This window comes from Notolabrus celidotus, chromosome 1, assembly GCF_009762535.1.
Source record: "Notolabrus celidotus isolate fNotCel1 chromosome 1, fNotCel1.pri, whole genome shotgun sequence".
Taxonomy (NCBI): Eukaryota; Metazoa; Chordata; class Actinopteri; order Labriformes; family Labridae; genus Notolabrus; species Notolabrus celidotus.
Genome location: NC_048272.1, coordinates 33,504,179 through 33,531,448, shown reverse-complemented (window position 1 = coordinate 33,531,448; position 27,270 = coordinate 33,504,179). Strand labels below are relative to the sequence as shown.

At 39.8% G+C, this 27,270-nt stretch overlaps 1 protein-coding gene across 1 annotated transcript in view; it reads right to left on the bottom strand.

Annotated features, from left to right (window-relative positions):
* Nucleotides 1-27,270, bottom strand: part of cadpsa (Ca2+-dependent activator protein for secretion a) — a 215,943-nt gene that overhangs the window by 20,608 nt on the left and 168,065 nt on the right. Inside the window, exons 22-25 of the mRNA XM_034691892.1 lie at nt 25,703-25,777; nt 24,416-24,499; nt 24,144-24,176; nt 19,051-19,158 (exon numbers count right to left, since the gene is read on the bottom strand). Of these exons, the coding sequence (XP_034547783.1) occupies nt 19,051-19,158; nt 24,144-24,176; nt 24,416-24,499; nt 25,703-25,777 (300 nt within the window). The remainder of the gene's footprint in view (nt 1-19,050; nt 19,159-24,143; nt 24,177-24,415; nt 24,500-25,702; nt 25,778-27,270) is intronic.

The window sequence follows — 27,270 nt, the reverse complement described above, 5'->3', positions numbered from 1 at the left end:
TGTGCTCCTGTGTTTGTGTGTGCTTCTAAAATTGAGAGCTTCTTAAGAAACCATAGCACCTGTTATATACTGACTGTAATGTGTTAGAGGGGCAGAACAGAAAGATGACTGCATATTTGTTTGATCTGAAACATTGAATTTATGGGCTATTTTGTTGTTTGTTTTATTTTCCTGTTGATCTGTTCAGTATTTAAGGTCGTCTTATCATGTCAAATACAAGTTTTTGGTTCATACTTCTTTGTAAAATCTAAGCTGATAAATTTCTTGAATCAAGACATCTTTCTTATTTCAAGAAACCTGACAAGTAAAATGTAATTTTTGTCTTGTAACATATTAAAACAAGACATTTTCTGGACTTGTCAGGTGAATGTGGCTTATTTGAAGTCTTATCAGAAATTTCTTACTTGAAATAAGACAAAAACATGTGATCAGTTTTGAGTTTTTGCTGTGTAATGTCTTTTTGTTATTGTTGTATGACAGCATATGACTAATGGGGAACCTTGTGTGAAGGACATCTTGCATGACCAGAGTGCTTTAGCATCCCCTACTACTACAGACCAAAAGCCCTGACCTCTCACCTGGCTGTAGTCCTTGAAGAGACTGGTGCACAGGAAATAAACACCTGCACCTGCTCGTCTACATCGTTGAATGAAACAGGAAGCAGTTTCTTCCTGTTGTAAAATGTGAAGCTTTTCTGTCTTATATCGACAATTTCACAGTCAAGGCATGAGCTGCTGAGGAGTCATCTATTCTAGCTCTGCTCTTTCTTACATCTTTGTTTTCATATGCTTCTCCTTTTTTACTTCAACTCTCAGAGCACAGGGAACACGCGTGTAGAGTTTATACTTTGGGTTAAAACTATGGTACTTGTTGCACTACGGTAGAATAAACCTCAGACCATCCCAACACACACAAAAGATGCATCTAAAAACACACCAACATCATAGATCAATGCATACACGTATACCTTAAAAACATAAAACTTTGGCTTCTGTTCCTGTCTCTCTGCACTTTATTTGGTGCTTATCTGAAGTTGTTCATTTGGGTAAAAACAAGATTTTGTGTGTCACTGTTCAGATTGGGGTAAAGGGGAAGTTAATTAATAGACACACATACTGGAAAGGACTAATGACAGTGTAAATACTCCTTACACATGTAGACATGCAGAGCTGAGTGCAGGTTGTGTATTTGCTGGTTTACAGAAATACCTCCCACACTCACAGAAGAGCAGTGTCTAATAAACTCCTCTATTTGCATGCTAATGACTGTGGATCTACAGTGGACTCGTGCTAATCCTTCACTCACTGTGAGCGGAGGAATTAGACGAGTTTCAGGACTCACTGGCTTTCTCACATACGCACATACTGCTGAACATTTATTGACAGGCTACATGTATTTCTCAGAAGTTCGAAATTGTCACTTTTTTTTTTTTATCTGTACAACAATCGCACTGAGTTTATGATATAAAATAATCATCCCCACTTTGCTCAAGGTGAACTGGAGCAACTTCTGAACCTCAGACCTGTTTTAGTGCCATCAAATGAGTCTACTGGTCTGAGTTTTACCAGAGGATGAAGTTAAGTTAACATTTACATTGTAAGTTCAACCACTTGTGTCAAAAGTAAACAGTATTGAGTCTTTTAATTATAGAATGAAAAACAACAAATAAACTTTTCTATTCAGTCAGGATCAACAGCATGAAGCCTTTGATGGACACTGAAACAGCAATGAACATTTAGACATTATATCCATCGTCACCTTGCAAGCAAGACTGGAAAATAGCTAACTCAACAGATTAAAAATGTTGCTAACTTGCCAGAATGATAATATTATCCTCATAACACCCCAATGCAAAGATGCAGCTTAAAGTGCTTACCAAAACAAGACTAAAGACACTGATACAACTTAACTACAAAACAAATTAAACTCTTATAAAGAGAAAAAAATGATTGGGAAAAAATTAAAAGGCAGCAAAAGATCAATTTGATATGATAGTGGAATGTAAATAAACATTACAGAGAAAAAGGAAACATATCAAAAAAGAAAACAAATAAATAAACAAAACAATAGCTTGCTGTCATTATCAGTGTTTTCATTGAGTTTTGCTGTCCTTGGCTGTTGTTTCATCTGAATCCCTACATGACCTCAATGAACAATGTAAAACTGTGATGAATAAAACCTCACCAAGCTGGAACTGATTTTATTGGTGCAATTTGATCTCAGCTAAATCCCTGCTACAATACCCAACATCAGAACTGAAACATATCTATAAGGTCACCCCATCCGACAGGAACTCATGACATGGTCATGCTCTTCTGACACTGCAGGAAGTGCTGTTAAAATCACATCCTGCTTCACAGAAATAGAAACAGTTAAGACATAGAAAACATCTGAGAGAATGATCACGACTTGATAAGAAGTCTGTAATGTTTTGGCTCCATGACTGTCTGGTTAGGTTCAGAGAGATGATTGATGTTTGGGTTAATAAACTGTAAACATACCGTAACAGACTACGCTCTGTGGGTCATCTGACCATGCAAACCTTCTAGTTTAACTGTTTTTTAATCTAAAGACGTGAGATAATAAAGTCGATGCCTCATCCCACTTTGTTGTCTTACTCCCAATATACAGTGCTTGAAAGCCCTACCCCAAATAAGTGTCTGGTCTCATTCAAGGCTGAATAACCATTAAAAGGATAATAAGCAGTGATAGTTATTGAGTAGGATCCTCTTGTTCACGGTCAACCACTTAGCTGACCACTTGGTGTGGATGTCTGAGCTTCTACTCAATGCAGAACAGATTAACAGTCTGTATTGTCATTGCTACACTAAGGCTGTGTGTGTAAGCCTTGTGTGTGTGTGTGTGTGTGTGTGTGTGTGTGTGTGTGTGTGTGTGTGTGTGTGTGTGTGTGTGTGTGTGTGTGTGTGTGAGAGAGAGAGGGAGAGAGAGAGAGAGAGAGAGAGAGAGAGAGAGAGAGAGAGAGGGAGAGAGTGTGTCTGTCCTGCTGAGACCCAGCTGTGTCTGCAATTAGCAGGAGGCATGGAATGATGATTGCTGGTGCGGTAACACTAATACCAAGTGACAGGCTTCCTTATGGAGGAGAGGGAAGGCCGCTGAGTGCCATAAAGCAACACTACTTTTTCTCTCAAACACACAGGCTTACACTCATTACACACACACACACACACACACACACACACACACACACACACACACACACACACACACACACACACACACACACAGACGAGGAGGCAAATAAGGATAAGGCTGCTGAGGTTCAGGGGGGCCTTTAAATCTGACTGTAAGACATTATGCACTTTGCACAAAGGGCTCGTCTAATCCTACCTGCTCTGCCTTTCAGAGCCCACCGCTGGCCTATTCTAGTCCCACTGACCAGCTCAGCAGAGGGGGCTCACTGGTGACGACACTTAATTACCATAGTAACTCACTCAGCGGGTCAGGAGCCCCACCCCCAATCCCAATCTCAGCACCAAAACCGTCAGACCCCCCCCCATCCCTCCGAGCTCCAAACTTACCTTGTCACCCAGCAGCGGGCTAAGCTTGACCCTCAGAGAACAAATGAGCCTTTTCACAGGAGACTAATGGGACCCAGCATCTTGCTCTGGATGATGTCATCCCTGAGGCCATGTCCACACTAATGGGAATAAATGCATTTTCCATCCTTGATCTTTGCTCCATATTTAGCTGCAACTTTTCACCAAAGACTGGTCTGGTAGTGAAGTAGATGCCAGTGAGTAGAAGTCAGTGCCAACAAGATGGAAGTTATGCCAAGCCTCCAGTTTTGCATAAAAAAGCTAAATCGTTTGTAGTTTGAGAAGAGGTCCACCAATGTGTCAGCTGACCTTGACTGAGAGCAGGAAAACGGTCCGTGTTGTGAACAAAGGGGGCAGAATATGATGCACTACAAACCAGCAGCCCATTGGGATTCATCTAACAACAAATGAGCTTTGATAAATAGCTGTAAAAAAACAAAAAAACAAACAAAAACAACATATATATTATATTTATATATATATATATATATATATATATATATATATATATATATATATATATATATATATATATATATATATATATATATTAAAGTGCAGCTAAAATACATGCCATCTTGCATTGCCAAGTTTCTGATGTGCAGAACATCATGCATCAAAGGCCACCGTCTCTACACCGATGTAAGGGGTGAGCAAGGGAGCGTTACAATCTAGAATCTGATCACTAGATATCTCTAAATATTCCCATCTCTTCACATAGTCTTGGCCAGAAGTCCGTTATTTTTGCAACACAGGGAGCCCCCTAACATTGGCCCTCAATCTCTGAGGTTGTATTATCATCAGAGTCACTCTGCTTCAAGACTAACACTTCAGGTGACATCACTGACATCGCCCTGCTGTATAAGCAATAGAATAAATGATAACCGGAACTATGTCTTGATCACAACAAGTAGTTTTGCTGCAAAATACTACAGGACCTATACCCAGGTTACTTATCAGACATTTTTTCTAAAATTTGATTTAGCTGAAGTTTAGAGTGGCGTAATGCAAGGTATTTTAAATGTAGGTGTTTCAGCTTATTTCTTGCACTGTGGTTGTTCCATATTGTGTCACAAAATGCATGTTTCTGTCCGACCAAAAGCCACACCCACACAGCCTGGGTAAGGAAGTAAACTTCTATCCCACCTCGTTGATCTGTATGAAAGCTGTGAACGTGAAACAGGGCTGGGATTGTGCCTTGAAAGCTCCTAACAGGGATTGCATGTCACTGTTCTACGTGTACGTTACACATCCAAGTAAAAACTTGACACAGGTTTGTTGCATATCATCCATTTGCTTCCACAGTTCCAGCACTGTTTGGTTTATTGTATAGTAAGAGGAGCTGGCATAAACAACAGACTGTAGAGGAATGTTTGTGTTCCTCTTGAGTCATTGAACAGTTGTTAGGTTACTGCTGAGTGGAAGAGAGACTTCATAAAGCATGTGAAAACATGATGGGTTTTACATAAACATGTTTCCAGAAGTATCTCTGGCCTCAGAGTGGATAGACAAGAAAGAGGCTTTTCACAGAGGCTCAGCATCTTGTCATCCTCTGACTCCCTCTCTCCTTCTGTTCTTGTCCTTTCATTCGAGGAAGTTGGGTACGCTGGAGGAGGAGGAGGAGGAGGAGGAGGAGGAGGAGGAGGAGGAAGGAGCTGAGGGGCTCTGAAAGTAAAGTTCTGGGCCCAACAAGCTCACAGGTCTCAAACTGTTTTGATTGTGCCGATGACACAAAAGGCAAACTCCGGCTGACCATTGACTGCAGCCTGAGCACAGCTGGCACTGCCACAAAATGGGCTCAGTGGGCATTTCAGCCAGGCAGCTGGTTTACAAAAAAACAGAAGTGCTAAGAAGCAGGATGGCAGTCTTTCCCCAGGCGTAGCATCACAGGAGAAAGGTAAATGTTTATCTCACGTCTGGGTTTCTTTTCAAGCCCACAATCTGGGTCTTTTACAAAACAGCCATCTCCTTCTTCTCAAAGTGTCAGCTCAACGGACAAGAGGGACTAAAATAAGGAGCAACTTAATAAAAAAACGCTGGTTTGGAGAAGGAATGGGTGTGTTTGGGGATGGTAGGTGGAGGGGAGTGGGGGACTGTGTTGTGAGGAACTAAACAGTTGGAATTACGGTCAGAGACCAGTCATTGAGTAAACATACAAAGAGCGACAGAAAAGCTCTGTGGTGGACAATAAAAGGAGAAAAAAAAGCCGCCAGCTTCGGGCCCTGAGAAAAGTGAGCCATTCTACTTACAAAGAGCCGCTTAGGGGTGGATTGAGGGAAGGAAAAAGAAGGCTAAAACACTTGTGGGCTCAGGGAACTCTATAGGGGGAGTGAAAATGGAATAAGCCAGCAAGCACTTGAGGGTCCCGCCGAGCACCTGAATGGGATGGAGGGGCGGAGCGGCAGAGGGGGGTCCGAGGAAGGTGAATGGCCTTCTTTTTGGGTCCAATTTGTCTCTTTTCACCCCACTCGCCCTGCTCCGGCTCTGACAGATGTACAAAGAGGGAGCGGCACTGGGCTACTCATCCACATACGGCCGTGAGCAGCTGTCACTTTTGTCAGACAAGTTAATCAAACAAATGCCACCGTACCTCCCTTTTTAACCAGGCGGAGGGAGAGAGGGACAGAGGGAGGGCTGTGAAAGGGTGATAGAGACCTGAGAGATGACATGTGTGTCCTCAATCAATTCACCCCGCCGGCCCTCATCAATAAAACCAGCGGGGCCCGACAAAGGAGAAGTCTCCATTAAACTTGTATTTCCCTCCTCTCGGGATGATTGTGGCTTTAGTGTCCTTAGCTGTTTCCTCCCGGCAACACAGCACTGGGAATGCTCACAGAGGATTTAGAGCCCAAAGAAATGAAGCTGGGACACAAAATGCTCGCTCTCAGTAATTATCACGGACTCTAAGCTGCTTACAGACTTCATTAAACGGAAGTGAAACCTTTTCAGAGCATGTTTTGAACAGTCACACACAGTCGATCTAACCTATCCCGCTCGGCTGGCCTTTTTTTATTATTGTGACCAACGACTGCGGCCATTATTTTCCTCCCTATTGGGCATGTAATCCTTTTATGGTTATTTCACGTCAACCTAAAAGAGATTAGAGACCGGCATGAACAACAACAAGACGACACTAAAGCAGTGTTACAGTCATATTGTTGTGGATGAATGGATCCAAAAACAGACGATCCCATGGACAGACCTCAGATGAAATGCTGGTTCGTGTAAGGGTTATAATAGTTCTCCTGCTGGGTATCACAAAGATGTCAATCATTGTATTTTATTAATCAATTATTTTTTATAGATTTGATTACATAAAATTGCGTTTATCTGGTTTTAAAACATAAAATTGTCCAGTTACGTTTTTAAATTAAAATTTGTGAAGAGTTTTGTCTGACATCATTTGAATTATTTCACAGGATTTATTGTAATCCGCTTATTATTGATTTTCGTTTAGAACTAAACAAAGAAAAAACTAAAAACACATAAAACCTCAGCATAGATCCTTATGCACAGTCCATCTGTGCATGAGATACAGTCTGAAGATGAGATAATCATTTCATGAGATAAGCCTTCCTTGGAGTAAGATAAGTCCTATGAATCTGGATTTCTACAAGCAGTGACAAAAGAAAAAAATATTCTCTCCCAGTTAAGTAAAGACTCTCCAGTGTAGCGTTTCAAGTCATTAGCACATACCTGTTCAATGAAGGGGCTTTCATTTTTTCACAGGTTGCTGTCAGGTTATTATTAAAATCATTAATCAACAAATCTTGAATCCCAAATTAAATCTAAAATAAAAAAAATCAAGTCCTATTTTGACTTTAATACTTTTTTTTTAGTTACTTTTTGGTCTTTTAACCATTTTTAATTAGATATGTCCAGGCAGGGATGTGGGGAGAGAATATAGGGGATGACATGCACCAAATCATGTCAGGACCAGCAATCAATACTGCGACCAGTGCGACGAAGACTGTAGCCACTGTACATAGGGCGCCTACTCTACCAGCTGAGTTCAATCAACAGACTCTGATCCTTTCATTTAATTAAAACAGATGATTTTACTTTAAAGAGCTAAATAATTATCCTCTTGTCCTTCAAACAACATCAACCATTGCTGAAACAGTCAATTATTCTAACTCATAAACTTCATGAAAACTTTGACTTTAAAGAACAAAAGTCCCTCCACTGAAATAACATCTGTTTCTTAATTTGTACAACCTTCTATTCTAACTTTGAGTCATGTCCTGTTGTCAGTCACAAATCAAGGTTTCAGTAGTATTATTCTATGTCTCTTTTTCCACGGCAGCACTTTAAATAAAAAAGCAGCGACGTGTGCTCTTAATTCTATCCTCTCATAAAGAACTGATCTGAGCAGAATGAGATGTCTGACATGCCGAGGGAGTTAAGTTTGCGTGTTGCCTGAGCTCAGTGTTGATTAAATTGTTCACTTGGCGTGGCTGTGAGGCCGGCGGACGGTTCATGACCAGAGCCTGCAAAGTGGTGAAGCGTCCCCAGACAGCCAAGTGGTATTGGGACGGCTCTATCTCTGCTGATATTCTACTCTGTCACCGCGATAACTCCCTCCCGCCCTACCCGTCCACAAACCCACCCACCATGACCAAAGTATAGAGTACAAATTCCCCAATCTGCCGCTCAATCTGACCTCTGCCCCGGCTCTGCTCCGTCACAGCCAACCAGCAGTTGGTAAACAGAGTGAGACGGAGCAGCAGCGGCGATTAAAAAGTGCTTTAACTTTCGTCACACAGAAGTGCAATTTCGCCACGCTTGACAATCTGATAACTACCCAAGGTCAACGGAAATACTTCAAATCAATCAATGAGCCACACTCCTAATCCCCTCCGGGCAAAGGCAGATTAAGTGTATAATTGACCTGTGTAATCCCAGTATCTGCAACTCTAGCCCGGAGGGAAGGGATGGGGTAAGGGGGGAGGTGGCCCCAGGTCGTGCTGGCTGCACCATCTCTGTCTTCTTGCTCTCTTTTACCCGCTGCAGGCTGGTCATCACTGGGCAGGATGGTGTGGAGTATCAGTGCAGGGCTGGATTTGGCTCAGGCTAAAGACATGGCTTTTTTTAATCAATGATCCCCAGTCTGTGCCACTAAGTCCCCCCTTCAGTATCATTTAAGCACATCTGTCTTAATCTGACCCTCTTCAGCCACTCTTTCAAGAACTAAACCATGGAGGGGAGGGAGGGAGGGTGCAGGGAGGCCAAATTAATTTCTCACTATTCCCAAACCGCATGCACAAAAACACACATGTATCTATCCTCACCTTAAAATTATTACAACTGCAACTGGAGTTTAGGGATATTTTCATGCATTTGTAATGAGGTAAAAAAAAAAGCTCTAAATCCCAATAAAGCGCACACAAATAATTAAAATGCATTCTAGGAAACTAATAGTGAATTTTATTCTGGTGTCACAAGTAAATGTAGTCTGTTATGTAATGTTTAAGTAGAGAGTTATGCAAGACAGCTGCACTGAAAACGTCATCCATCCATAGTTCTCTTTACTGCAAACTATCCTCATCTGAATTGTGGAGGCGTCAGACATCAGACCTCACAAAGCATATTTATCTCTTGGCTCTTCCTAAAGGCTCCCAAATGTTTTCCAGTCAAAGGCCCCCTCCTGTAAGAAATTAAACTCCCCATCCCCATCAACCAAAGTACAAGTCTGCCACCAACTTCCATTTGTCATAAATGGTTTATACATCTACATCGACTGCATTCAAAGTAGATCCAATGTTCAGGCTGAAAGGTGAAGCCACAGCACAAATGCCTAAAACCTGCATTCTTTCAGATGGCTAGCTAAATTTATAACCTCAGTTAACATGTCCCAGTGAGTGAGTTACAATACAATTTTATATAAACGAGTTGATTCGATACATTACGATATAATACAGTAAGTAACAATAAAATGCTATACTATACACTAAAATACAATACAATGCAATATGATATGATGCGTTACAATAAAATATGATAGGATGTGTTACAATCAATACTATACGATATGACACAAGACGATAGGTTATGCTAAGATTTGTTATGATAAAATTTGATAAAATACAATACAATACATAAAGAATGCTAAATACTATAGGATACAATACAATACTCAACACTACAATGGCCCTTTGGGAAAATTTGTCTTTCCCTAAGGTTAACCGTCTTCTTGCTATTTGGCCTCTTTAACAAATCTGTCTGTTATTTTTGTAAATATTGGTGCTGTCCACAGTAAAATATATAACAAGAAAGAGATAACTTTCAGGTGTGGCAGCTTTTTCGATTGGAGTAGCAATTCATGTCCACCTTCTGGGCCAAATGTTGTCATCTTCAATGAACCAAGATGGCCAAAATTATAATGCTTAACTTGAGGTTTTAAAAGTCCATAAAAACCAATGATGGCTACTGCCTACATACATGTATGTGTGTGGATGATAATGTTAGAAAGAAATAACAAACATCAGGTAGTAATGGTCACAAATAACTCATAAAGGAAGTTTTCAGCAGCACAAACATTGTTCACTCAGACACAAAAATAGTGCTGAAAAATGTGCCCATTCTGGAAAATATTTTTTAATAGTGCTCTGCTTCAGTGTGTGTGTGTGTGTGTGTGTGTGCGTGTGTGTTGAGGGGATTCCTTCTTACGACTCAAAGTGGATTCAAAATGTTTTCCTGTGTAATCTGTTTAACATGGACATGACCTGTGACAGCCACAGGTCAAAAAATAAAAGAAACTTCACAACAGTCACCTCTGCAGGGGATTTCCACGCAACTTTAATCAGAGAGCCACAGACACCTGTCTTCAGAGCAATTTAGGAACCGCAGGAAATCTAATATTGGACATGGGCATGATTGGATTGCTGCTCAGGATTGACGTACGCAAAATAGCATGAAGTAAATCTGATTTAAACACATCAAGGTGCCACATTCTGTGTTTATGAAGGAGCATCAATAACATGTTGAAAGCCCCCTTGCTCCACCGCCTCCAGAGAAGTGGGTCAAATATCAATTTAACAGGTCCTGCTACGACAGCCCCCCTACCCGCCAATCTATGTCAGAACACGGGTATTAGCACTTTTAATATGTCTCAGATTATGATTCATGTCTTAAGATGCTGTTGTTTGTTTAACATTATGAGACCGTCTGTTGTCAAAGCAGACATCATGTCCGAAGTGCTGACACATATTTAGAAATTACTAAGGCTATACAGTATGAAATAATCTGCTTATTCAGATATTAGAAGGCGTCTTAAGAAAGATGTATGTCAGAACCCCCCAATTAAAATGACATTTAACCCAGGGCTTATTCTCTCTGGAAGAAAACCAGGCTAAACATGATTAAGGAACCTAAATTACTTCTAAAGTGTCTCCAACCTTAAAACACACATTCATAAAGACAGGGTCAAACAATTTCTATTATTTTCTATTCTGTTCTTTTCAGCTTGCAGTAACAGACAGACTTTGCTGTTCATCCTCAGATTTGGCGGCGATGTGTGAAATGAAACATGCTTAAAGCACTTTGATGCGTTGATGGGATTTGAAATATAATCTCTATTTTTGTCGCATTCACACATTCGATGTTCTTTCATTCTATATTAGGGCTCACTGAAACACTTAATCTTGTCAAACGGCATAAAAAAAGTATCCTGCTGGGTCGTCAAAACAGCACAAATGTCTTTCTAGTCTTGGAAAAGATAATGGATTTAAGTATGGATGGATAAAAATTGTTTTCCGAGCACTTTGTTGTTTTGCAGCTGTTTATTTTTGGCCTTGTTGACACTCGATTGGTTCTTATTTTAACATTTTAAGTGTTTTTCTTATATAACTTTTCCATTAAATCTTTAAACATCTTATCTCAAACAGAAAAAGATCATCATCTCATTCTTATAAAACTTTTCAAAGGTCTCTAAAAATAAATATTGAAGGTAGAGCCTTGTTCAGAATGAATTTGCAGCCTTTACAGAAGTTTCTTGTGTGAAACAAACTGAAGGTGGAATGTAGTTCTAAGACAGGACACAAGCTAAACCAATGGGCCATAATACAGTCTCTCTGTGTGACGAGCCGCCTCATTGTGGCGATGTATGGGACACAGGTTGTAATCCTTGGCAGGGGAAACGGACAAACAGATAAATAAATTAAGTCAGCGGCCCACCAAGGGAGGGGAGGGGCGCCTAACAAAGCAAAGATTAGGGGGAGTCCATCCTGACCTTATTCTGAGGAGACAACACCCCCCAACACACACACACACACACACACACACACACACACACACACACACACACACACACACACACACACACACACACACACACACACACACACACACACTGGGCTATTTGTTTTGGTGACTTGTTACACTTTAAGTTGTAGATGAGGATCATGAATGTTTGCAATTTATTGGACTGTTTACTCACATTATACATTACATGTATTAAATCACCATAAATAGTAGAATCTGTGCTTTTAAACCACTTCTACATTTAACCCTTTGACATATCAGGACTTTTTCCAGTGGACCAGGTCTTCTTAGATGCTGCCAGCACCCTTTCCCGATCTCTCCGTTTTAAAGTTTCTCAAGGCGATTTATAACAGCTCCTAAAATATGTTACCCAGGGTGCAGTAAGTGGCGCTTGTATCCTTTCATGGGCATTACACTTGTTTGTTTTTGCCAGAGAGTAACATCAAACTTAGGTAAACTTGCAAATCTCAGCAGTGTTGGATGAAATCTGATTAAAAATAATGGTAAATGGACTTGTACTTATTCATCTCTTTTCTAGTCTTTCTTACCACTCAAAGCGCTTATATACTACTGGTCACGTCCATTCACACCACATTCACTCACTGATAGTAGAGGCTGCTAAAGTAAGGGACCATTAGTATTAGCTAATCTCAGTCATACACATTCACACGCTGAACAATGGCAGGAGTAATTTGGGATTCAGTATCTTCCCGAAGGACACTTCAGCATGTGACTGTAGCAGCTGGGATCGAACTCCCAATCTTCCAATTGATCAACAACCCACTCTACCTACTGAGCCACGGCAGACGATGACAGCGATGTTGTCCTCACTCTAAAAGAGCATAAACATTCATAGCTAACTCCTTTCTGCCTTTATTTTTCTTTCTCTTACACACACTGTCCTCTCATCTCTGTCTGTCTCTGTTGTGTGATGAAAGTGGAGTCGACTTGTTATAATGGCTCTCCTGAAGAGAGAGGTGAAAGCCTGATGACTTCTCTGCACCACACACCAACGCTGCTGAATAAACTTCCTACAGCCTGATGGAAAACTGGACAGGAGCACAATGATGCAGATATAGAGAGGCTGTTATCTTTCTTTTGGTGTCTTTTATTCACTGTAACATAGCACAGATCATTTACTGATATTTGCTGCAGGATACACACTCCAACATGTAGTACCAGCACCTCTTCAAGCCCTGAGTATATTTATGCATGCAATGATACAATGTAGTAAAAACTTGGAGCTGCTTGAAGGTTGAACTCAATCATCTATGTATTATTAACTCACTTTCCTGAAACTGAAAACAACCCCTGATTAATATTTAAACAAGAACACAGAAAAATGTCTTCTTTTAAGCCTGTAGTCAAGGATAATGTTCCTTCTTGTCTGTTGCCTTCCTTAAAAAGATAAAAAGACAAAAATTGAGAGAGGGGATAACAAAAAAGGGCGGAGTGACAAGAAAAGCACAACAGAGCTGCAGAGAGCAGCTAGAGACACCTTCACCAGCCTGGGTGATGCCGCAGGGAGAACTGATCCAGAATGACAACAAAGAGAAACCAGAGTAAGACAAATCCTGGCAGAAATGTGCAGGAAGAGAGGATACATGGCCGAGCAGCAGGTCAAGATGTAGCAACAAGCAGCAAACATGGAGCACCGGACACCTCTCTGTCACCTCCTGTCAGGTGGAGCGGAGAGGAAGAGCCCAGGAGACGGGTTTCACCTCAAGGCCTCAATTTAATACAATGGCACAGGCAGAGAAACTCAACTGTAAACAGGCCTACGCTGCTCAGTCTGCAGAGTCTGCCATTACCATGTACTCAGAGTCAGCATGCAGAAGCCATCAGGTGGAGAGGATTACACAACCCAAAGACATCACTGTCCATCTTCTCCCTTTAACTAATGAAAGCTGCAGCCAGGCACGCCATGACGATTCAGTCTGGTTACCTCGATCGCAAGTTATGAGTTGTCATGATGTGAATGCTGTTTAAGGAGAGTTTGTGACATTGCCCTAGGGACAAGGGGGGAAATAAATATAGTGAAGGAATAAATGTGGTTTAACATTAATAGAATCCTTGCAAGGTGGGTTTACTTTCCATGTTCCCTATGTCTGTGGAGTAGTTTGTGTCTGCCAAGCTAATCAGTGGAGCTCTGTGAGGCAGGTGTGCAGGTGCGGGAGGGGTTTCAGGTAAACGGAGGAAGAAGAAGAAGAAATGTTTGGTGAAGGGTTTTGAGGAGAAAGAGAGAAAACAAGAGAGGAAAGGGAAAGTCTTTTTTTTCCCCATGCTTTTGAGGACCATGACAATTGAGCCATCAGGAGGACTTTCTGTGCCAGACTTAATCTGAACCGAAGGACCAGGACCGGTGAGTCTGATTCTTCAGGAGGTGTTTTTGTTGCTTGTGCTTTCTTCCGCGATACACTGCTTTTGGGACAACATTTTCTTAGGACTCTTGGGAGTTTTTTGGGGACGTTTGTGTTGGAACTTGTGGATATATTTGCCAAGGAGGACTTTTGGAAGCTGCTGTATTCAAGTGGACACGTTTCTTTCTATGTCTTGATTTGTTCTGGGATTTGTGTGAATAAACTGGCCAAAGTTTAATGCAGCTAAATTGGCTATTTTATGCACAATTATAATGGAAGTACAGAGGTTACCAGTAAGGGGTCCTTAGGGTTTGACGATGCCTATCCAGATAGATTGATAAATGAAAGTAGCTTCTGAACTTGAAAATAGTAACAAAGCTAAAAATAATCTGAAAGCTGCTGTTGACTGCTGTGTTGTTGTTTAATGGGTAGGCTGCAAAACAGACTTTCCATTCATGGATAAATAAAGTTCTTGGTTATTTATAGACACGTCAACATCACTATACTCTGAATCCCAAGGGACGGGATACTGACTTATTGAAACAGATTATGTCATTCTCTTTATTTGTTTTGTGTTGCCTGGCCTAACCGGCTTATTGAAAGCAGCCCTGCTTTTGTTCCTGCACGTTGACGCATTTAATTTGGTGGATTATCACACAAGACAGAAGCGATGGTCAACCCTCAAAATTAAGATCTCATACCTTTTAATTAAAGCTCTTAAAGTAACATTAGAGTTGAGAGCAAACAGATAAACAAACGGATAAAGCAAGGAAGAGAAGCGTTTTTGCAATTACCTGATCCAGAGTTCAGATTAATCCCAAAGTCCAACAACAAAAAGGGATGAGGACATGGATAACTTTTTCAAGATCTGTCAAGTTTAATTGAAAGACTTAATTGTGAGTTGAAGAAAACATGTTTGCTGGATCCTCTTCATGTAGAGATCAAAGATTACCCTTCATCTTATCCTTATCTTCCAGATTACTGTACACACAGTTTTTTTTACTGCAGTGCGGACAGACCCTGATAGATTCACATTCAAGATTAATATCAGCACTTTATGACAGTTTGAACACACTTAGCAATTTTTGACATTGTCACATGTATTTTTAAGTCTTTTTGTGATAGACATGACATGGTTATGAAGACGTCATGAGGACTAGGTTGTCATTTGTACAAGATCTGGATGGTGTTACGATGTTCTTGCTGTTACACAGTTTGGTGTGACTTTAAGCCAAACCACCAGAGAGAGTTTTCATACAACATCAAGTTCTCAAGAACAAAACTGATGGTTTAAAAATGTACTCTGCTCTGTACTAGCTCTACTGTTATATTATATGCCTCATGTACAGAGGCTATAGTCAAATCTGACCTGCTGCTCTTTGTCGCATGTCATCCCCCACTCTCTCTCCTCAGTTTCTTACTCTATCCACTCTTCTATCCTCTCATTGAAGGAACTCAAAGGCCCAAAAAAAACAATGCCTCCCTAAACATTCTCTTATGACTCTTTTTAAGACTAATGATCTCTATTTCTTGTTTTTAGCCTGGTAAATAATCTACTCTTTTAGAGTAAAATATTTGATAATTATGGGAATGCTTTAGGGCATTACAGCCACCTTTCAATTTGACATACCCTCTGGTATGATGGGTGACATAATGGCGGCCATTTTCACCAAGAAATGGGCCATTTCTTATGGACAGTCCTGGCTCTGACTTCTGCCTCTTCTGTCTTTACTCCATAGTACATTATTCCAAAAAATGTTACACTGTATTTTATTATTGTTGTTTACTTAGACTCTGTGTTTGTTTTAATGATGTAAGATGACCTTGAGTGTAAGAAAGGCGCCTATAAATAAAATGCAGCATTGTTATTATTATTATTGTTACTACTGTTATTATTATTATTATTATTATTACTATTATTATTATTATTACTATTATTATTATTATTATTATTATTATTATTATTATTATTTACGGTGTATCCAGTGAGGTGCATTTATTATTGTTTTTATTTATTTATTTTTTAAGTTATACTTTTGGACTTTTTGTCTTTATTAGATAGGACAGCTTAAGAGACCTGAAACATGGGGAGTAGAGAATGGGGGAAGACATGCAGGCCGGCAGTCGGACTCTGCGACGAGGGCTATCACCTCTGTATGTAGGGCGCTTAGACCACCAGGCCACCAGCGCCCCAGTGTGCTGCATCTATGACTGAAAAGAGAGTTTTCCAGCAACTGTATAATCTCTGTCTTTTCCCAGAGAAACCCACTATTTACCAACCTTTTTATTTATATTCTCCTTTTTTAGCTTTTATTTTGGGGCTTTTAAACCTTTATTGAAAGGATAGGACAGTGTACAGAAGAAACCTGGGAGGGAGAGTTTGAAATGAGGGCTGCATGTCAGGTTTGAACCTGGGCTGCCTTCATGGAGGACTAGCCTCTGTACACGGGGCAGTGGTGCCCCTAAATTCTCCTTTTGATAGAAGCTGGAGTTATGACCTGTTTATAAGTCCTGAAGGAAATCTGCGGTGGGTGGCTGTGAGTAAACATGGACTTAAGCCCTATTACAAAGTGATCTTTTGTGCCTCTTTTGCAGTTGATTAACTGTTGTTGGTGCTGACTCAGAAAGACACCGCGAAGGATTACTCCTCTTCAAGATCAAAACACAAACACTCAGATACAAAGCAGGAAAACGAGAGGACTTAAGGCATAAAGAGGAGAGCTGTGGCACAGTACACAACTCCTCATTTTGGGAGGAATCTTCTTGTTTGACCTAAGTCGATGCTCAGCAGTGAGGCTTAGAGATTTACTGATTGTTTTGGTGTTGTTTGACCTCGTCTTTGGTAATGAAGGCAAACACTGTCATGGTACTGTTGATTAGAGCCTGAGATGATTACAGCGTCAGTACAGTCATTTCCACTAAGTGACACACAAACCACCCCAAAGACACAAATCTGCCTGAGATGGAGGCACAAGAACTGAAAGAGTAACTAAAGCTGCATTTATATCTTTCTGCTTGACAGTCTTCTCTGCAGATCCATCACGACACACAATCTTGATTCCCAAAGATACCTAACTCATAAGAATATACGTCAAAATGCCTTTCTACACCCTTAAACACTTCCACATTGTTAAATGATCCAGCTTAACAATAACCTGAAAATGCTGAGGGTATCTTGTGCATCTGTGACGCATCTCAGGCAATGAAAGAATGCTGGTATTGGGGTGTCAGGCTTTGAGGTGCCCCCTCTCTGTCCCCTCCAGTTTCCAGCTCTCTCTGTCCTATCCCCTCTGAATAAAAGTATAAAAGCCCGCCCCCCAAAAAGGTGGCAATGAATTTCATAGTTGATAGTTAGTTGGTGACATCATTGTTCATGTTTTTATTCTGTGAACAAATATAAAATCGTTTTCTGGAGTTCAATTGCCTAGGAGTGAGACATCACCCATCCTTACTATCTTTGCTGAGAGTGGCGCAAGTGTCACATCCCCTCCACACCACTAGGTGTTACTGTGTTGTTGGTTGTGTTCTATGTTTCAGATTTGGTGTCTCATCTAGGTGATGAGCTACACCTGGGTCCAGTGTGGCTGTCAAAATAAAGCCTTCTCTCATTCGTCGTGTTGGTCTCTCATATCGGCTCTCAGACTCCCTGTGTGAGCATCGCGGTACGGCTCTTCGGTTTCTCTTTTCACACACTGACCTTGTTAGCATTTTTTTTCTTACTTATTTTGTATAAATTCTGAGTTACTTTTGTTACATTTTGTTACAGCCTCAGAGCCGGGTTGTAACACATGCAAAACAGTGGCTATGAAGCAACAGGTTAACAAAATCCAGCAACCTGACAGCAGCCAATGCTACATCATATCTATCATATTTCTAAAGTCTGGGGGCATTTTACTCTCAATGCTGCGAAGAAAAGAGAAAGAGCTGCAAGATCTATTAACAGGAACTTGCTGATCATGGGAGCATGACTGTGATGTGTGAGCCATTGAAGAGTAGGCACGATGGACGTCTCTCTTTTAAACACCAACTGTGACATTCAGTTCAACAGTACCAAGTTAGAGCCATGCAAAATAAAAATCATGAAATGATTGTGCAGTTCATTATCCGATCAGTCGATTAATCGTTTCAGTAACTGATGACAATCAACTATCATAACAGTCATTAGCTGCAGCCCTTGTTTAGGACAATATCTCAACATGACATTTCTCTTCATGACTCAGATCTCAACTGAGCGTCCAACATTATCCGACCCATCCATCGCTCACCTGAGCTGACTGCACAGGTCTTTAGACAACGTCCCCTGACCTCCCATGAGCATGAGCTACTCTGAGTGTCTTATATCAACGTGGATCAGTCCAAACTGCTTCACAAATATACAAAATATATCAAAATAACAGAGCATAACTCTTTGTATCTTTGGGAATGAACAGAAAATAAAAACAGCCTGACGTGGTTAAAGGTAGGGGAGGATGATCTTTAGAAATTAATGCACCACAGAAAAAATATAGATGGTGCAATGAACATGTTTTTATCTTGAGGTATATAGGTACACAACACACTGTAAGCAATAATACAATTCATTGCAGTTAATGTGTTAATGGTGTAAATTTAAGTTGAGTATCTAAATAATGAAACTTCATTGACTTTATGTTTCTCTGGCTGTGTGTACCGCTCACGCAGATTATAGCTCACATGTATGCAGAGTAGATTGAACTGATTTATCACATGACTATGATCACTGGTCTTTACTTCTCTCTGCAGACAGAAGTGATTTAATCTTCTCCCTACAAACAATCCCAGGTGGAATAAATGAAACACTGTCTTCACTAAGCCTCCCTTTGATGGAGGAGGAGGAGGTGCTGCGTACTTACATCAAATAATCTCTCTATGTACACCTCCTCGTTGACCTTCTCCCGTAGCATGTCCTGGGAATGTCGCACAAACGTAACATAACCATCAGCAACGTCCATCCCGGGCTTCTGCAGGGGACACAGGGGAGGGAGAGAGAGGTGGACATGAAGAAAGGACAACTGTTTGGCAAAGAGAAATGTGGAAATATCATTTTAATTGGAATTGTATTTACCAACAAGTCAGGACTTTAAACCCATTTTTAGAAACAAAAAATGTGTTATTTGTAATTGGTTAGACATTTCACTCCATATTAACTCTATTTACCTGGTACCACAGTAGCCTTCTATTAAACACCTGTGGAGCATGATTTGAAGTGTGTGGTTCAAGTGCACTTAGGGCATGTCCAACCCCCTTTAGGCAAAGGGTTCTCAGTGAGTCTGTTTATGATATCATGGATGTGTTTTGGTGGTTACAGGAATCAGAGGCCTGATTCCAAAGTCTGCACTCACAGTCTCATGCACACATGGACTCCCAGACTTTGAGGTGTGTTCCCTGTATAAACTGTAGAGACTGTATAATAAATGGATGTAGTATCTGTGATGTCACCCATTTGTTCATGAAGCGCTGTTTTGAAGCTGATTGTCAGCGGGTGCCATATTGGAAATACCGAACTCAACCTAACTTCTGTTGAGCTAGTGTGAGGTAAAGAGGCTGGCCTTTAGCCTTTTCATTAACAGCTACAAGGTGTCCACCTGTCAATCAAGTCTGCCATGTCCTTATTTGGGCAAAACTTGTAAGTTTTATATCTTCAAAAATAAGTTAAGTTATAAAAAAATCCCCCCCCACATACAGTGTGTGCAGAAAGAGAAATTAGCTATTCAGACAAAAAAAAACATTTTTTGTACCAGGCTGTAAACATGATTATTATTGCTGCAAAGATCGTCTTTTTACAATGTGTGTGTCTGTGGTTCGCTGTATCTGCAGCCAGCCTCAAGTGGACACTCAATGAACTGCAGTTTTTAGCACTTTCGCATGTGCTTCATATCTTAAGACCAGAGGTTACCACTTTTGTTGTCATTCATTCTATGTTTGCAGAGATTTTGTTTTCCAGTTACAAATAATTAATGCCCTTCTGAGTTTGTTCTCATCTATAAACATTGTTCTGTAAGACACATAAACTCCTGCTGGAGGTGGGCACTTTAGTATTACTTAATTGCAACATGTGATGTTACAAAAGTGTGTCCCACTCCTCATCTTTAGTCCTAATGTCCACCCTAAAGCCTTAGCACTAAACCCTCATGCACTCACACACTGCATGCCTGATGTCGCTGATGTCCGTTGGGATTCGTGCTGAGGCTTTAGGGTGGACATTAGGATTGGGCAGCAGTGTCATCTTTCGTCCTTTTTCAGTCATGGTCACCGTCATCTGGCACAGTGCTGATAATGTGGCTCATCTACCTTCTCCCTTTATATACACTACTGCAGTTCTTCTCCAGACTAACTTTCAAATATTGAAAGAATGAAGCAACATGCACTGAAGGTCATTACTAGCACTTTTTTTTTTATGCTTGAGGGAGCAGCTAATCTCTTGTGAGGTCAAAAGGGAAGGCAAATGTAAACAAAACAGAGGCAGATGTGGTGAAACAATCTACGTTAGAAACACTTTACAGGGACAAAAACAAAAGCAGAACACTTGAAAAGACTGAATCATGTGGGAAATCTAGTAATCAGTGAAAACTAGAGGTGAGAACTGCAGGTTGAACATCTGTCAATAGTAGCATGCTAGCTAACGATGCCCTTGTGCTAAAATGTTTATATCATTGATTGGAGACACTATCAACTGCTCTGTCTCCTTGTGTAATTCTTTCATTGACTGTGATCCTGCTCAGACACGAGATCTACGTTAAAGAAGCAGGTTTGTAATTGTTAGCAACCTGAGGTGATGATGTGGCATGAGACTGGATCTGTAAAACCTTCATATCAACAGATAATCAGTATAACTAGGACCAAAATCCAGTTCTCTGTACTCAGCTTGCATGGCAATTAAAGAAAATTAAACAGAAGCATTATTAGAAGAAAACAAATGTAAGCATCCCACTTAAAAAGTGTTTAATTTACAAGGTTGCAGACTCTGTACTGCGGGGCGATTGTGTTCTTCAGTCAGCTCTTGTCAGAGCGGAGCTTGGCTGGGAATCAATCCTCACAGTCTGGGCGGGTGCAAAGTGAACAGGGGCACTGGAGACAGTTGGGTTTGATGGGGAGAGCAGATTGTTTGAAGGCCTGCCATTCTGACTTCTAAAATATTCACTGAGGACGATGCATTTATTAAAGGCACTTTGGTTCTCCATCTTTAATCAATAGAACGTAACATTTTCAGGACAGAGGACTCTTTCTTGAAGCCTTGTGGGAACAGTTTCTCTTTCTGGAGGATTTCAAGTTGCTCTAAGAACTCACGACTGCTCCTAAACGTAGTTAACACATCTGTGATGATGCTAACAATGTGTAAATGAGAGTCTTTTTTCCAGCAAAACTCTAATTTTGTACATTAAGGACACAATTAGCATGCTGGGCTGGAAACTGCGACCCCTGCCAGCATACACAGTGCCTCGTCACATTCACTGACAGGCCATTAATTTGAAATTTGGCATGTTGCTGAGGCCGAAGTGTTGGCAGCTAATACAGATCTGATGCGTTCACACGTGCGCACACACACACACACACACACACACACACACACACACACACACACATACACACACACACACACACACCACCGCCGCTGCCACCCTAACAGCAGAGTGGGCATGTGTTGTAAAACACGGAGCCACAATGTGTACTGCATAAAGAGGAAGGCACGAGGCATGGCTGCCTGTCAGTGTCTGTCCACATGCATATGAATGGACATTCGATGTGCAACTACGACCACTAGAACCATCTGGATTCTGACTGAACATGTGAAAGCTTGGTCAAATATTTGTACATGGAGGGGAAACACACACAAACACACACGCATCACTCAGAGACAAAATGCTTTCTCTCCACTGAAGCTAATGATGCTAACAGAAGTCTGGTTTTATATGAATGATTCAATGGTTTATCACCTACATCATCAGTTTTGCATGTATCTGTAGTTTAGTTGTAAGTATTCTGCTTTAGTCAGATGACACAACATTTTATGTTCTTTTTGGACCTAATCTGTCAACTTTATATATTTAATATGAAAGCATACTGCATTCACTTGAAGACAAAAATACAAGAGATAATGATCTCAGAATTAAAAGGAAAAGAATTTGTGAAAAATATAGTTTTTCTGAATTAATGAGATACTTCAAAATCACAAAGAAGCTCTCATTTAGGCCACTTAAAGAGGCAAACATGCTCTGACTGTCGAGTTGATCCAACATTATTTCATGTGACATGGATGATATTTTTATTAGTTTGTTAATTTTGCACAGGCACGTTGCAGTTTTTCAGATGAAAAGCCTGATCTAATCTGCTTGACGTTGCAGTGCATCTCTGGGATTGGTTAAACTGTTAGGGCATGCTTCACAGATTTAAGATTATGTGTGTAAAATGCATTCAGGCTGGATATGTGATGACTTCAGAAAGAATCAGGTAATCTTGAAAATACTGGTCTCATGTCCCATGTCTCATTCATTCAGAAAAAAGGGCATCATTTTTTTTCAGAAAAACCTTTTCACCATATTCCAAAATAATGATCTTGAAAACGTTTTTTTTTTAGAGTAGATGAAACACGCTTTAGTGATGTAGGGCAACTTGTAGAAGCTATAAACCAACACAAGGATATCTTACAAATGGGTTACATAAATATCCTTTATCATGACACGTATTGCAACTTTAAAGAAGACTTGAACTGTGCATCATATCCATGTTAGCATCGACTAGCAGTCTCTTTCTCTCTGAAAAGCTATGTCTGTGGTTACAAGATTTGGCGGGGTCCCCCTAGAAAACTCCCTAAAATGATGTGAGGGATTAGTTTGCACCCCGTCTAAATAATGGGTCTGAAATCAGCTGATAGGTCACGTAAACCAGTGGTTCCCAAAGTGGGGTCTGGGGCCCTTGGAGGTCCCGAGACACTGATAGAGGGGTCACAAGATACCTTACACAAAAAAATAACAAAATTATTTAAGACTGTATATTTTATCCATTGTTGTAAGAATATATAAAAACAGTGGTTGATTTTTTTTAAACTACTTAAACTGTACTATCACAGCAACAGCCTCAACATAAAGAATGTTTTTATTCTGCATCTGACCGTGGCAGTGACGGTGGAGGTCAACAGCTTCTGGCACCATTATTTTAGTGGTCATGGGCTGACAAGTTTTGGATCCCCTGAAATAAACATTTAGTTTATGAAAAAATAAACATAATCTAGGATATAAAAAACAAAGAACCCTCATGTCTGTCTTTGTAAGTGAAGACCACTGACATGTTCATGGGTAAGTTGTGAGGTCCTCAATTTGATCGCATTTGGAGAAATGCTTTAACAGAATTTAGATGAAAAAAAATGTGTTTTCAATTCTCACCAATATTTTAAAAACTCTGAAACACTGATATAAAGTCACAGATGTGTTGACTGGGAATCTTTGGGTGCAGCAGTTGCTTAGTCTGTAGGATCTTGGCTAGGGAATTGAAAAACTGAGGTTGTTTGAGAGGTGCAGGTTCACTTCACAGGTGTTGCCAAGGTGCCCTTAAACAAGGCACCAAGCCCCTAACTGCTCGAGATGCCTATCTGTGTTCAGCAATCTCTAACGTCTCTTGATCACTGCAGGTCCATAGGGTCTGGTTTGTGAATATTTGGGCCTATGTGTGTGTACTTATGTGTATGTTAAATAACAGAGTGAAATCCTCTCTGAGTTTAATTAATGTATCTCTCCTTCTTCTTATGTCTTCTTCTTCTGCCAGGAAATATTTTCCAGCTAAAAAGCAAAACCACTTTTACTATATTAATATCACAGTTTTGCATCTGTATGAGGAGTTATAGCTCCTTTTAATGAAAACATCCATAATTAATATAATATTAATAAGTGTTTAAGTAGCCTGAGGCTAACCATACATTTTGCAAAAATATAGAATAACTATAAATACTCACAGGTACGTCCACATACTTTGAGGCAGCTTTCACCTTAAAATAAAAGAACAGAGACAGGAGAGAGTGAAAAAAAGTCTGAACTTCATCTGCATGAAAACAATAAGATTTGACAACACATAACGACTGTCAACATGCAGTACGTTTTTACTGGAAAGTCATGATTCCACGATCACTGATTACTGCCAATAAAAGCCTGTAAATATGAAACATACTCGGGTATTTTGAAAAAACAAAAGGGCTATAATGTTTGAAGTTTGCGTAAATATACTCACTGTGAAAGAAAGGAATGAAGAGAAGAGAGTTCCCTCGTCGTATCTGGAGAGCTTCGCTAACACGCTCTCTAAAATAACCACAAACTGAGAGAGAGGGAAAAAAATATCACTAGAATTACTGTGTAGGTACAAAAACGTACCCGAATCAAAGTCTTGTAGAAGGAAAGAAGACTGAAAGATTGACTGAAGTTTCAAAGTAAAAATGCCAACAGAAAGAAAAAGTTCTGTTAATTTAGTGTCAAACATGTTGAACTTGTCTGTGAGGTGTAGTCCTTGCTGCGGTCATTCTGTTTTCCTCATGGCCATGTTGAGTCATATTGAATCTTTTTGTAGTTTTTTGTGTCACTTGTGTTAGTTTAAGTCTCACTTTAGTTGTTACAAATCTTTTAGGCAGTTTTTGTTTAGACTGTGTAAGTGTTTCGTGTTCATTTTTAAGCATTTAACATTTTTTCCGAGTCTCTCTGTGGTCATTCTGATTTTTCTTTGTGTTCATTTTACATCCTGTTGTGTTTTTCTGTGTCTCTTTGTGCTTGATCTGAGTCTTTTTATATCCCTGTATGGTTATTTTACGGTTATTTTATGGTTATTTTAATATCTTTGTGGTAATTTAAAGTCTCTGTTTTTGCATTTTGTCAATTTTTATTGAACTACTTGTAGTTATTCTGAGTCTCCTCTTGGTAATTTCAGTTGTCTTGTCGCTCTTAGTTGTCTGAAGCCTGGTTCAAATTTCTGCCCCGAATGTATGACATAGGTCTGCACAGTCCTGTGACAAAGCAGAAGCCTACTCATGTAGCCTGATGTGCACCTTCTCGACAACGCAGACTGCAAGCCTTGTGATTGGTCTGCTTGGAAACAATATATTTCCAGAATCGCCGTACATCATCTTTACGTTACTTTTCCTGTGACGTTGCCGCTTTTTTCTTCTTTGCAATAACTGCACTATGATCTACAGCTGCTCAACATTTATCAGCTCAAACTTCAACACAACAGACCCAGGGTTGCATAGAATTTGAAATGCCAACTAATGTTTAGATGGGGTATTTCAGAGCGATGAGGACACTCCAATGCAGTATGTAGTGTTCAGGATAGCGTTAGCTCCTTCAGCGTAAAGTCAACACAGAAGTATCATCATACATGATCATTACATTTCTTGTTTGAGTCTCTTTGGTGTTGTTTTGTGAATCACAGTCATTACTGTAAATGTATTTGTTGTCCTTTAATGTCTCATATAGTCATATGATTAACTTTACAACTAGAGGATTAAACATTGACTGTAATGTGAGATACCTTGGCTACGAGCAGAGTTATCATCTCCTTCACCGTCTCCTCGATGAGATTGTCGATTTGGGAGTGGTATTGTCTCTAAAGAGGAAGAAAAAAAACATGTTACTTTTCTCAGGTATATAGTGAACTGAACCCACTGTAACATGACATTAAAGGGAAAACTGGACACTGGAATCAATTAATTTACATCCAAGACTTTTACAGGATTCTTTAGAATCCAGACAAATCTAACAGAGTGGAGGAAAAAGTTCATGTTCACTGATCACTGATCACAGCAGGAAATCCCATGGAAATGTTTTTTGAAATGTGCTTGTTTTTCTACATTACTGAGGAAAACATGGTGAAATGAAAAAGGTACATAGATCCTATGCTACCCCCACAGTGTAAAAGGTTTGGATTAATTTGCATGTTGGACTTGCAAAAAACATCAACTTTTTGGCACCTCAGGGCCTCTGTAGTTATGTGAGCTGAAAAGAATCTTGCAATAAGAGAAATACAACAACAGAGGGGTTTGGCTCCATATATTATGATACAGTGTATTTTGAGCTCTCTTGTCTCTCTTGCAAGTTCCTCTGGATTGTCTCTGCAGACACATTTCCGTCTTTCTGACTTCAACTATTAAAATCAGTCTTACTTTAATTATCTTTAAATAATTGTTGAAGTGAATCTTAGAGTTGTTCGAATCCAACTTCTACAATCTTTCTGCATCTCCCTCTATCCCTCTTTCCAACGCTAACACAGAACCAGCAAATTTCTGTTCACCTGTTCACCCCCTGCTTTCTTCTTCTTTTGTTAATTAATGGCAAACAGCTTCAGATGTGCTACAGCCAACATCTGACGGCTTTACTGCAGCACAACCAGACCTCCGCAAAATGATGAAATTAACAGATAATAGAAGCATGAATTATATGATTTTTTTTAAAAACAACTAATGTTTCAATACTTGTTGATAGAATTTTTTAGTTTTCCTTATTTCTTTACATGTTTTCTTATTTTTTACTTTTTGTTTCTATTTTTTTTTTTTTATGTTCAAAATAAAGACATCAAACAATTCAAATTTCCAAAATTTCAGACCCATCCATTTTCTTTATTCTAAGTGGCTGCTGTCTTTGGTCAGAAGTAGTCGTTTATTTACATACAAACTGTTTGTACATATAAATTGTTAAGCATACAAAACACTGTTTTTAAAACATAAATAAAATATGTCTTATATCAAACTGTATATGTAACCAGATTATCTTAAAGGGAAACGCAGAAACAAAGGGGAAGAGGAACAAATAAATAAGCTACAGTTCTGTAATTATCAATTTCTTTGCAAACATAGCTTTTTAAAGACTGAATAAAATAGATTCAGTATTTCAGGATGAATTATAATGCTCTTTGTAAATTTCTGTCTTGTTTGATTAATGGCATCATTAATCAGTAAATATTTTTAAGGTTGTATTGCTGTTTTGTTTTAGTTTTTTATTCTTATTTTGCATGCTTTTGAACCTCTTTGGAGACTTCAGTCCTTTTCTGATAAAGCCGAGCCGAGTGACGGACTGATTAGTCGTGCTGAAGACCGGCTGTCA